The 10,652-nt window shown below is 63.0% G+C and overlaps 1 protein-coding gene across 2 annotated transcripts in view; it reads left to right on the top strand.

The window, feature by feature from the left end:
• The first annotated feature begins 405 nt into the window (after window positions 1-405).
• Window positions 406-10,652, top strand: part of KCNH2 (potassium voltage-gated channel subfamily H member 2) — a 36,016-nt gene continuing 25,769 nt past the window's right edge. Inside the window, exons 1-2 of one of the 2 annotated variants that reach the window (XM_043872711.1) lie at window positions 406-907; window positions 3,725-3,955. In XM_043872711.1, the coding sequence (XP_043728646.1) occupies window positions 832-907; window positions 3,725-3,955 (307 nt within the window). In that variant the 5' untranslated portion in view covers window positions 406-831. The remainder of the gene's footprint in view (window positions 908-3,724; window positions 3,956-10,652) is intronic. The other variant, XM_043872710.1, reaches the window with a different exon arrangement.

The raw sequence follows: 10,652 nt of genomic DNA, 5'->3' as shown, positions 1-10,652 counted from the left end.
CGCCCGTGTCGCCGACAGCGGGCGTTGGGCGCACACCGTGTGTATACGAGCGGGTGCTCGGTGAGGTGGGGGACCCGGGCGTCCGGGCCGGTCCTCTCCCTTAGGGGAGAGGTCAGGTCCCTCAGTCCCTCCAGGAGAGAGCTGGGCGGGGGCGGACCCCCCCACCCCGCTCCCACCCCCTCCCTGGCGCCCTCAAGGCCGGCCCTCGCACCTGTCCTCACGGTTCCCCTGCCTAAAGGTCCCTTCCCCCTCTTGGGGCGCGCGACTCCCGGGGGCTCCGGGGCTAAGCGAGGGGCTGGGGTGGGGGTGAGCCCTCGGCGCGGCTCAGCCAATGGGAAGGGCGGGCGCGCGGGGTGTGTGGGGGGAGAGGGAGGCGCTGCGGGCGCGCGGCGGGCGGGAGGGGGGCCGGGAGGCGGGGGCCGGAGCCCGAGGGGCGCGCGCCGCGTTAACCCTTCCGCGGCCGGGCCGAGCCGCAGGCGCAGCCCGAGCCGCGGGCGCCGGAGCGGCTGTCGGCGCGGCGGGCGGTAGCCGGGAGCCCGGCGCGCTCGGGCGGGCGGAGCGCAGCGCGGGGACGCGGCAGAGCGGGGCCCGCGGCTCGGGCTGGGGCCGGCAGACAGGTGTGCGGGCTGCCGGAGCTCAGGCCGGGCCCGCGGTCCAGAGCCGGCGCCGAGCGGAGGGACCCCGCGCCCGCAACCCAGTCCGGGCCGCGCCCGTGCTCTGCCTGGCCGCGGGGTGCGGGGACCACGGCCGGGCCGGGCCACCCGAAGCCTGTGTTGGGCCGGGCCGGGCCGGGGTGGGTGGGGGCCCGCCCGGCCCGCCCATGGGCTCAGGATGCCGGTGCGGAGGGGCCACGTCGCGCCGCAGAACACCTTTCTGGACACCATCATCCGCAAGTTTGAGGGCCAGAGTGAGTGGGGGAGGGGGCCAACGGGGAGGGGTCTCTGGGGGCGGGCCGAGCTCTCCTGGAGAGTCAATGGGGGGGCGTGCCCGGGCCGTCTGCAGCCGGCAAGTGAGTCTGTGGTGGCTGGTGACCCCAAGGCCCTGGCCGGGGGTCGCAGGGGCCGGGCTTGGTGCAGGGGGGCCGTGGGCTTGGGGCCAAGGGGCCTGGGGTTGGGGCACGCAGCAGGAGGCTCAGGTTAGACTGCGATCGATCGATGGGGGGAGTGTGTGAGTGTGACACCCTGAGTGTGCAGGGAAGGGAGGTAGGATGGGAGTGTGCAGGTATCTAACTCTGGGGGCCTGGGTGTGAATGGGGCTGTGTGGACCGAGAACAGGAGAATGTACCTGGCGGAACTGTGGGACCTTCTGTGCAGGTGCTGGTGGCGTCTGGAGACTGAAAGCCAAGCATGTAGGGTCAGCGCCTCATGTGGTCTTGGGAGTGTGTGTGTGTCACCCGTGAGTTCGACTCTGCATGGGCAGTGGGGAGGTATCTGACAGGCTGTGAGCTCTGGGCCTTGGGGGTGACAGGGAGCCAGGACCCAGGCTAGGTTTTTGCGGGTCTAAGTAGGCTCTGTGTTGCAATGACCCTGTGTTGCTTTTTCTCTGTCTTGAGCCCCTTGGTGGGGACTACAGCAGCCCTAATGCCGGCTGGTAGAAGAGGTTTTCAAAAGTGTCCCAGGCTAGGTGAACGTTCTGCGTGTGAGTGTTTGCACCCTCCTGGCATGCCTGTGTCTGTCCCCAAGGCTGCATGTGCCGTGGTGGGTGTGACTGCCAAGGGCCCTGGGAGCGGGTGACATTCCTTGCCTATGACCCTGTGAGCACAGGACGACGTGTGCTTGTAATCGAGGTGGGGGAAGGGAGGGGTCAGTTCGATGGGCAGCATTGTCTGAAGCGGAGGAACACGATGATCCTTAGGGGGAGGAGACTGCCGTGGTGGAGGGCACTGGGGCCAGGTCTTCCCTTCTCACAGGCTCGGGAGGCTTGGGAAGAAGCTGGGCTGGGAGCTGGGGGCCTGCCTTCCGGTCCCATCTCTGCCACTGACTGCTATGTGACCTTGAGTGATTCTCTTCCACATCTGGGAAGTAGGGGGGTCTGCCAAAGGGGCCTTTCGGGTCCTTTCTGTCTCGATGGTTCCAGGAGCTCAGTGAAGGAAGGGGGGTGGGTGGGTAGGGACTGCCTTCGAAGAAACTGGCTCTTCTCTCCAGGCCTGGGAGTGGGGGCCAGGTGGTTTTCCGTCGCCGAAGCTGCTGCGTGTGGGGCTGGTACCCAGGACTGCCTTGGGCTCAGGTGGAGTTGGAGGTTCAGTCAGGGGTCATTTCCTGTGAGAGGGCGCCCTGCCTTCTAGGGTTGAGGGCTGCCTGGGAATTTGGGGGGGGGGGGGCAGGGAACTGACCTAAAGATGACCTGACTTCAAAAAGTAACTTCCTGGAGGCCCCAGGGCAAGCAAGGGGAGGAAGGCAGGAGAAGGCCAGCTCTTGATGCAGCAGCCCATGAGCCTTGCCCATGGGATCGCCCAGGGCTGCAGCCTGAGGGCTGTGCCCACTGGCAAGGGAGGGGGCAGGGTTCCCACTGCTACTGAAAGCCCCAGCATTAAAGGCTAAACTGGCCGGAAACTTCTGTGTTTATAAAAAGCTCTTATCCTTAGAGCATCTTTCCTGGCACAAGCTGGGGCCGCTGCCTGCCTGCTGCTCACCCACCAGCCTGGCTCTTGGGGCAGGTGTGGAGGAAATGAGCCCAGTCTAGCGGCAGCGGGTCCACTGGGGCACGTCACCTTGATGGAACCAAAGTGGGGAAAGCCTCGCATCCCTGGTGGGAAAGCCCCTTCCGGGGTCTGTCTGCTTACATGCTGGCTGGCCCTGGGCTCTGGACCCTGGGCTCTGGGTGTTTTCGGGGTTTGGAGCTGCAGGTCCCTTTCCTTGCTCCCTGTGACCTTGGGCCTCTGCCCATGACCCTCCGCTAACTCCTCACCTTCTGCCAGACCTAGGTTCAAAAGCTGGCTCTAGCTTTTACAGGCTGCAAGATGAGGGCATGAACTTCTTTGGAGTCGCCGCTTCTTCACCTACAAAACGAGGATAATGATGGGGTTGTCAAGAGTATTAAATGAGAGAAGGGATTTGAGGTGCTCACGTGGTAGTATCTCCCTCCTCAGCGTCTTTTTCCGTGCGCCCACTCCCCAGTCCCTGACTGCCCTTGGAGGGGGTGCAGAAGTCCCGGGAAGTGCTGACCTGGCAGGGGCCGCTAATACTCGGAGGAGTGATTTCCTAGGGATCCCTGGGATAGGGAGTGCCTAGGGAGTGCCCCCCCTCCCCAAGTCTAGAGAGCCGGGGTCAGGAAGAGAAGCCAGAACCAGTGCAAAAGGGAACGCTGGCCGCCATCTCTGGCCCTTCCCAGGCTCCGTCTCCAGGCCCAGTGTTTATCCCTCCGCCGCGGCTGCTGACACGCGTTGCCGACACCCGCCCAGACTGGCCTCGGCCCCGGGCGCGCGGAGGGGGCGGCGGGTTGCTGGCAGTCTGCCCGGGGAAGCCACGCAGCCAGCCCGCGGGCCAGGCGGCTGGGGGAAGGGGGCGCGCCGCCGGGCCGGGGCCGGCCGAGGCACCTGTGTCGGGGCACAGCTGCGTTCGTCCCCTGTTGGGGACCCCAGGCCCTGCTGTGCTTCCTGGGGCGGGGAGTCCCCAGGAGGGCAACTGGGTGTGACAAGAGAACGCGGGCAAGGGCTGGGGACCCCGGGGGGCAGGGGTCCCTGCTCACGTGCCCGCTTATCCCCGCCCCCCCTCCTCCATCCCAGGCCGCAAGTTCATCATCGCCAACGCTCGGGTGGAGAACTGCGCTGTCATCTACTGCAACGACGGCTTCTGCGAGCTGTGCGGCTACTCGCGGGCCGAGGTGATGCAGCGGCCGTGCACCTGCGACTTCCTGCACGGGCCGCGCACGCAGCGCCGGGCCGCCGCGCAGATCGCGCAGGCCCTGCTGGGCGCCGAGGAGCGCAAAGTGGAGATCGCCTTCTACCGGAAAGATGGTAGGTGAGGCCTGGGGCGGGGCGGGGCCGCGGCGAGGGGCGGGGCCGCGGCGGGGGCGGGGCTGGAAGGCAGTGGGGGCGGGGCCGGTGGGTGAGGGGCGGCCAGAGATTGGCCGGAGTCCCGGTCGTTGACCTCTGCCGGGGCCTGGGGGTGGGCGTGACCCCAGCCGGGACCTGTGCGGTGCGCCGGGTGGGAGGCGCGGGCTGCAGGGCGGTCCGGATCTCTTGGCCTCAAGTACTAGGTTGGGATTGTTTTACAGGGTGGCCAGGGGGCTGCTTGTCTGTGGCCTGGCGCCTCTGGTTCCTTCCTCCCTGGGCAGATGTGGGCGCGTTGAGCTGAGTGGGTTAGTTTGACGGCGCGGCCCTGGGATGGCAATATGCGTGCCCGGACGGAGGTAATGAAAGTCCAGGCTGGTGGTTGGGCGCTGACCTCCGGCCACAGGCCTCCAGCCACCCTAGTCCCTGCCAGGTGACTGGTCTGGGCGTTGTCCTCGAGGCGAGGCGGGGAAGGGCTGCAGGACTCTGGCTGGCTCTCAGCCGACTCTTTCCCGTCCCCTGTCTCTTCCGAGCTTCACCTGGGTGGGAGGTGTGTGCCTCTCCCCACAACCTCAGTTCCCTTTGTCTCATCTTGAGCGCCCCGCCCTGCACCCCTTCCTGCTCCAGGTGTCTCTGCTCAGCCACCGCCTCCCCGCCCAGCTGCTCTGGGTTTCCGGAGAGCGGATAAACAGAGCCCTGGGCGGGACTGCTCCCACACCCGCTCCTGCCCTGGCCGGGTGGAGCCCTGCTCAGGGAGGCCAGAGCAGCAAGGCTTTGGGGGACCTGCAGGTAGCAGGGGGCTGGGGAGGGGCTCCAGATGGTGCCGCTGGGCTGCCCACAGTGCCGCTGTCCCGTGTGTGTGTGACCAGCACTTACTGAACCCCTGGGAGCCGGATGAAGCAAGGTCTGGAGACGAGGCAAGGTACCAGACCAGAGGTTCCTGCCCACTCACTGCCTGCTTACCCACTGCGGAAAGCATTCTCTGTCACCCCCGCTGGGGGCAGACTGAGCCAGTAGCCCCTGTGTGCCCCTGGCTTTTGCTCAGGGTTCACTAAGACTGCCCTGCAAAGGCTTAGGTCCCCAGATGGTCTTACTTTCACAAGTGTGCCTAGCTGTGAGATCCCTGGACAGAATCAGAGTGGCATATGGTTATAGGGACCCGTAGAAGAGGGTTTGCTGACAGCACAATGGGCACGCTGGCTGGGAGGCAAGGGCTGGGAAAATTAGATGCAAACTCTGAAGGTAGGGCCTTCCTTCCGACTCTTCACTCACATCTCCCCAGAACCTTAATCAGAGCAGGTGAGCAGGTCTGCTTTTTATATCTATCTGCCTGGCGATCTAGTACTAGTTAATGTCAGTGGGTGCTCTCTATGCACCGGGCCCTGGGCTGACTGTTTCACTTGCACTCTTTTGTGGAATCTTCACAACAAGGCTGGGAAGTAGATGCTAGTTTTTCTCCACTTTGTGGGATAAGGAAACTGAAGTTTAGGAAAATGAAGAAACTTTCCTTAAACAGAGATAAAAGAATCTGATTGCAATGCAGGAGACCCAGGTTTGAGTCCTGGGTTGGAAAGAGACCCTGGAGAGGCAAATGGCAACCCACTCCAGTTTTCTTGCCTGGAGAATCCCATGGACAGAGGAGCCTGGTGGGCTCCAGTCCGTGGGGTCAGAAGAGTGGGACGTGACTTAGCAACTAAACCACCATCACCAAGAAACTCTCCTACAGGATGCAGAGCTGGGAGTGGAACCATGTCTGTCCCATCAGATCCCTGTCCACTCTGCTCTGCTGTCCTGTGTGGAAAATGACACACAGTAGTTACAGATGTATCTATATATACTACCTGTTGTGGCATGCACACTTTTATTTGGAAAGTGTGCAAACCGCTAGTGTCATGAAAAGAATGTGAATATGTAAGTCCTGGGTTTGGGACTCACACTGGAGATTCTGCAGTGTGGACCAAGTTGGTTATTGCCTTGGGCCCGTTTCTACTTCTGGGACTGCGTGCCGGCTGGGCCCCTCCGTGGCACACCAAGTGTCTTCGCCGTAGTGTGTGAGGAGCTGGCCCTCCATCCCTCCTGCCCCAGGCTGCCGCCTCTGGGAGAGGATGGCCCTGGGACCCCTTCTGCTGAGGTGCTATCATGGAATCTGGGTGACCTTGCGGATCACTTAATCCAGCCCACTCAAGTTACAGATGGAAAAACTGTGGAAGCAGAGGGTCAAGTTACCTGCGAATCAAAGGAGACAGTAGGACTGGAACAGGCCTCCCACCCAAGTTCAAGTTATTTCCCCACCCCATTTATTTCCCTACTCCAACTGGGGCTGTGACCCAGAAGGTTCTTTGCCAGCCCTCCCTGCCTGCTTGCCCCCTTCTCTGCCCTCACTAGTTTACATGGGGATCAGGTGTCTCCTGGTGGCCAACAGCCCGGCCTGGGCCCTCAGGTCACGTGGGCCCCTGCCTGTCCGGGCACTTGGGGCCCAGGGTGCAGGCAGGTCTCCTCTGCCGCCCTTCCTGGTCCCTCTGCTCAGCCCCTTGGGCAGATCTCCATGCCTGAGCTGGGCCGCGTGTGCGTGTTGTTCGTGAGCTCACAGCCTGGTGCATGGGCAGCGGAGGAGAGGCCAGTGCCGCCTCTTGTTTCTGTTCAGGCCTTTCTCAGGGTCTCTGCCCAGGCTGGCCAGGGCAGAGTGGGTCCCTGGGCTCCAGCCCCAGGGAGGTGGGTAGCTGGAAGAGGGGTGGGGCCTCCTGCTGGCAGGCGCCCCTGCGGACAGCTGTGCTTTGTCGGTGCCTCGAGCCTAGCTCTGTGTAGCGTCAAGGCCCTGAGCCAGACAGCCCCATTATTTAGCTGCTGGGACTGCTGGGAGGTGGGGAGGCCCGACTCGGGGCCGGGGAGCAACACGGGGTGCTGGGGGTGTTCTGGCTGTGTGTCCATGCCCCTTCACAGCAGGCCGCGGATTAAGGCCGAACTGGGGGCAGGGCCCAGCAGCGCAGGGCGGGCAGGTGGCCGGCACCCGCACCCCGGGCTCGGGGTGCTACCTGGGCAGGGAGCGATGCTGGTCATGCCTCCTTTCCAGGCCACCCTGGGAGGGCCGCGGCCCCTTCTAGCACGGCCCTGCTCTGTCCGCCGAGCTCTTTGTTTCTGCCTCTCTGTCTCTGCCGCCTGCCGGCCCTGTCCCCGTGGTCTTTGTCTCCTTCCCCCCGGCGGCTGTCTTTCTCTCCTCCCTTCGGCACCCTGGAGCCTCCCTCCTTGCCTCTGTCCCTCTGCCCTGGTGGCCTCCGCCTCTCGGCGCTCCAAGTTCTCTGTCTGTCCTGGCCTGGTCTCCGTGTCCCCGTGTCCCCGGGAGCCTGTGCGTGGGTGGGGATGGGGGTGTCTCTAGAGAAGAGTCTGTCGGCTTCTTCACTCCAGCTGCAGGCTGGTTGTCATGGTAACAGGGTCAGAGGGCCCCCACTGCAACAGCTGAGCTGTGGGCTGGGGGAGGGGTGGGGGCCAGCAGGCCAGCGTGCTCCCCAGGGTCCCCAGAGCCCGTGGCGAGCCAGAACCCCAGGGGTGGCCCCGTGCCTACTGATCTGCGGTCCCCAGACTCACACTTCAGCTTCCCAGGTGCTTGTGCAGGCACTCCTAGCTCCAGTGACACTTCCTCTGGGCCTCTTGTGACTGGCCACGTGGTGGTGGTTTAGCCGCTACGTCATGTCCAACTGCTGCGACCTTGTGGACTGTAGCCCGCCAGGCTCCTCTGTCCATGGGATTCTCCTAGGCAAGAGTACTGGAGTGGGTTGCCATTTCCTCCTCCAGGGGATCTTCCCGACCCAGGGATCAAACCCACGTCTCTTGCACCGCAGGTGGATTCTTTATCCCTGAGCCACCTGGGAAGCCATATCCCGGGCCATTTCACTCACCTCCTCCCTGGTCCCTGAAGGCCGACTCCTCACTGTGACACACCTCCTTCTCCATCATGGCCTGAATCTCAGACACTCACTCCCTGCCATCCTGTCCCCTCCAAGCTGCGATCCTCAGGTCCCCAGACCCCCATCACTCAGGGTAGTTGATGAGGGAGCCCTGGGGTAGGTTGAGTCTGGCAGGCAGGTCAGATGGAGGCTGGTGCCCAGGTGTATGTTCTGTGTCCTTGAGATGGAGCAGACCAGGGTGAGGTTAGACATAGACAGCCCTTTTCTTGGGGTGCTGGGGAAGCCATTGGGGGCCCCCCTCCACCTTGGGCCTTCTGATCAGGGCCTGGGTCAGGCTGGAGTTGGGCAGGTGAGGCCCTTGTACGGTGGTGGCTGGGAGCTGGGCAGGGGGGCTGCGTCAGAGCCCAGTAGCGCTTTCCCTCCCTGGCTCCAGACAGAGATCATTCCTGAGCCGGAGCAGGGTGCCCTGGCCTGCGTGGGGGGCTTCGTGTCCCAGCCCCACCCTGGGGGCCAGGCGGGCCTGCCTCCACCGAGGACGTGGGCCACTCCTGGCCTCTTCTGGGGTCTGGAGAGTGTCGGGAGGGCGGCTCCTCCGTGTTGTGTCTGCTGGAGCCCCCGAGAGGAACTATGTAAATATTTGTGCAGAGCGCGTCTGGGATGGGAGCAGAGTTTGACGGTGGCCTTGGGTTCTGGGGAGGGGGGCCGTGGGCAGCAGGAGGGCCAGCCTGGGGGCGTGAGACAGGGTGAGCCTCAGCCTCTTCTCTGCCCGGAGGTGGCTTCCAGGGAGGTGGGGCTTCAAAGAGCCCGAGACGGTCTTTTCACAGTTAAACATCATCCCGAGGGGGCTTGGAAGGCCCCCCTTTGGATCTGCTCGCCTGGGTGGAGAGCGAACCTTTCTCTTTATAAAGACGTTCTCTCGTGTCACCCCTGCCCTGTAAGCAGGGAGGCGTGTGGACGCGGCTCTCCCTCCGTGTGAAAGACTTTCACTGACACTCTCCCCCCTGCCATGGGGTCAGGGTCGGAAGAGGGGGCGCAGAAGGATGCCTGGCATGAGTGATGAGTATGGGGGAGGCTCGGGGTGAACCACTGTCCCCCTGAAGTCCCTTCCTGTCCCTAGCCCAGGGCCCATAAAGAGCTCCACGCTGTGACCTGTGGTGGGCCTCAATCAGGCCGCTCTCCGAATTCTGTCTCATGCGTACTGAACTAGAAGCACCTTGCGGGCAGGGCAGTATCTACTTCTCCTTAATCCCCATGTCCCCAGCTCACAGTTCTGGGTGAGGCTGCTGCATCCGACTCCCCCGCTCTAGACTGTAAGCTCCGGGAGGGCAGACGGCGGCCTCTTTTGTGCTCCATTGTGACTGTATGTCTCCTGCACAGGGGGAGCTGAGTTCCTGCTTGCTGAACAAATGAATGATTGAATGACTCTGGCTGAGTTGTAGGCGGGCTGTGTGACCTTGGACAAGTCACTTCCCATCTCTAGGCCACGGTGGCTCCCTCTGTGAAGAGCCTTAGAATAACAGAATGCTGAGGCTGGGAGGGGTCTTTTAAGAGGATGGGGAGGCTGTCAGAGCCAGAGGAAGGTGGGCCAGGTAGAGGTGGCCACCGAGAGCAATGAATCCCCCAGTCCTGCCGTGCCGGGGGGGGGGGGGGGGCCGTGGTCATTGTTGGGGAACAGGGATGGCATCTGGGGATTCTCAGTCTTCCCAGAGATGGACCCAGGAGGCCTGGATGGGGGGAGCCGAGCTGGGGCAGGGGGCAGTATCGTGGGCACCCTTGCTGTTGTGACTGCACTTATCATTTGCAAGCTGGGATGCAGGCTGTGGGCAGGTGGTTCTTAGCAGGGTCCTCCCCAGGTGCCAGACTCACTCAGAAAAGCTAAGGGGACTTAGGCAGCTGGCAGGGGCCTGAGTGGGAACTCCAGTCATTTTCCTCTTTCCACTCGAGTCCTGCCCAGCACAGAACCCCACTGCCCCTCTGGGCCATCCAGGCCCTGGCACTGGGTCCCCGCCCCAGCCTGGCTTATCACGTTGGCCTAGAAGGATTGGGACCCCCAGCCTTGACCTCTGTGCCCCTCCTGATGTGAAGCCTGTTGGTTCGCCCCCAGTACGCTCCTCACCGCGCCCTGTGCACAGACCCCCTCGTGCCCCACGGCTGCCTTCTCCTGCCCACCCTGACCCTGCCAGGCACCAAGCCTCGACTGTCCTGTCCTCCCCAAACCCTGTCCTCCTCGAGCCCCGTCCACCATCCCCTGTACCTGCCCCCTCCCAGGGCCTCCCCCTCCAGGATCTGTCTCAGACTCTTCTCTCTTCCCAGTGCTGAGACACCACCCCCACCCCCAGCCGCCACCTTCAGGAAGCCCTCGCTGACTGCACCCCTCCATCCCCGCTTCTGACCGGAGTCCATTCCCACCTCACTTCCAGGCGGCCATTTGGGCTGCAGTAGGCCCAGAGCCCCAGGAAATTTGGGTTAATAGAACAAAATGTAGATTCCCGACCAGGGATCAAACCTGTGTCCCCCTGCATTGGGAGGTGGATTCTTAACCACTGGACCACCAGGGAGGTCCCTCCTCTTTATCTTTTCGTGGGTTTCTCCCTCTTTTCCTGTTTTCTCAGTCCCCAGTCCCATTACCGTTCCCTTAGGCAGCCATTCAAATGTACTTCCTGTGAATGTGTTGCTTGCATATGTTCTTGCAGAATGTGTGTTTTGTCTGGCTGCGTATAGGTTTAATTTATGTAAATGATATGTGCTGTATATTGTAT

This window comes from Cervus elaphus, chromosome 18 (assembly GCF_910594005.1).
Source record: "Cervus elaphus chromosome 18, mCerEla1.1, whole genome shotgun sequence".
NCBI lineage: Eukaryota > Metazoa > Chordata > Mammalia > Artiodactyla > Cervidae > Cervus > Cervus elaphus.
The sequence above is the reverse complement of the archived record's forward strand: the minus strand, read 5'-3'. Positions and strand labels throughout refer to the sequence as shown.